The sequence below is a fragment of the Octodon degus genome, unplaced genomic scaffold (assembly GCF_000260255.1).
Source record: "Octodon degus isolate 3935 unplaced genomic scaffold, OctDeg1.0 scaffold00146, whole genome shotgun sequence".
NCBI classification, from domain to species: domain Eukaryota; kingdom Metazoa; phylum Chordata; class Mammalia; order Rodentia; family Octodontidae; genus Octodon; species Octodon degus.
Genome location: NW_004524722.1, coordinates 4,699,002 through 4,700,494, shown reverse-complemented (window position 1 = coordinate 4,700,494; position 1,493 = coordinate 4,699,002). Strand labels below are relative to the sequence as shown.

At 42.5% G+C, this 1,493-nt stretch overlaps 1 protein-coding gene across 1 annotated transcript; it reads right to left on the bottom strand.

The window, feature by feature from the left end:
* Positions 1-359: 359 nt before the first annotated feature.
* Positions 360-1,301, bottom strand: LOC101586720 (olfactory receptor 51A4-like). Its single transcript, XM_004642085.1, has one exon. It carries the CDS (start codon positions 1,299-1,301, stop codon positions 360-362), a length of 942 nt encoding a protein of 313 aa, XP_004642142.1.
* Positions 1,302-1,493: the final 192 nt, after the last annotated feature.

Below are 1,493 nucleotides of genomic sequence, written 5' to 3'. Positions count from 1 at the left end.
TTCCATATGCTAGATCTCCATTGTCGATATTAAGTTCCATTTTTGAGTGTTAGGAACATATACAGATCAAAATTATGTGCTGAAGAGAAATATTAATTGAAGAAGCAGTTTTAGTATCTGATAATCCCCCAGATGTCATACAAATGTGAACTATCAATTTTCACATATATTTAATATTCTTTTAAGAATAAGGAGCCTTAGTCCATATTCTATATCTTAAACAATACAAAACTGATTCTTTAATTGACCCTTTAAGAGACTACTGTGTGAAGTACCTTGTGGAGAATGTGGTCTGTGGCTTGAACATGCTTTTTCTGGTGTCCGATGCTTGCTGGGTGCTGTGTAGCTAAGCATCCCTGTCAACATTGCTTCAGACACACTTTCTCTAAGGTCAGCTTCCTTATCTGCTGACTCTTCACGCAGTACACGATGGGGTTCATGAGCGGAGGCACCAGCAGCAGAACATCAGCCAACAGGATCCTAATTAGTACAGAACTGTGTTTGCCAAACCGGTGGATGATGGCCAGGGAGATTATAGGCACGTAGAAGATAAGCACAGCACAGATGTGGGAGACGCAGGTGTTGAGGACCTTGAGCCTTTCCTTCTGCGATGCTATGCTCAACACTACTTTCAGTATCAGCACATAGGACAAGAAAATAAATCCTATGTCCAGGAAACCTAAGAGAGCCACAAATAAGCCATAGATGACATTGACCTTGTTGTCAGAGCAGGCCAGCTTCATGACATCCTGATGGAGGCAGTAAGAATGGGTTAGGTGGTTCTTGTTACAGAAGTGCAGACGTTTCAGGGTGAAAGGGAAAGGTAAAAGAAAGACAACATTCCTGAAACAAAAAGCAACTCCGATTTGAGCAACTCTGGAAATGGTCAGGATGGAAGTATATCTCAGAGGGTTGCAGATGGCAACAAAGCGATCAAAGGACATGATAAGAAGTACAGACGACTCCATAGCTGAGAATTCATGAATGAAAAACTCCTGGGCGAAACAAGCATTAGGGGAAACATCTGTAGCGTTGAATAAGAAAACCCTAAGCATGGTAGGCAGAGAAGAGAAGGACAGCCCCAGGTCCGACAGGGCCAACATGAAGAGGAAGTAATACATGGGTTCGTGCAAAGAAGGCTCAGTTTTAATGAAAAAGAGGATGGTACAGTTCCCCAGAATAGCGACAGTGTACATGAGACAGATGGGGATGGAGATCCAAACGTGGGCAGACTCCATCCCTGGGATCCCAACCAAATAGAAAGTGGAGATCTCAGTTTCAGAGCTGTTGAGGACGGACATGGCAGCATGAGAGTAAATAAGAGGAAAGGCTCACAAGAGGGGTCCTGTCCAGGCGCAAAGGAATCGGTTCAAACACATGACTCTACCATTGTGGTCCTGTCCAAAATCATATGGACCCAAATCTTGGATTTAATCTGAAGGAAGAAAAACAGATGAATATATATATTCATATATATTCATATATATGATACT

What these genes read in the sequence shown, in the direction of transcription:
- LOC101586720 (XM_004642085.1), bottom strand. Translation starts at nt 1,301, where the DNA reads ATGTCCGTCCTCAACAGCTCTGAAACTGAGATCTCCACTTTCTATTTG.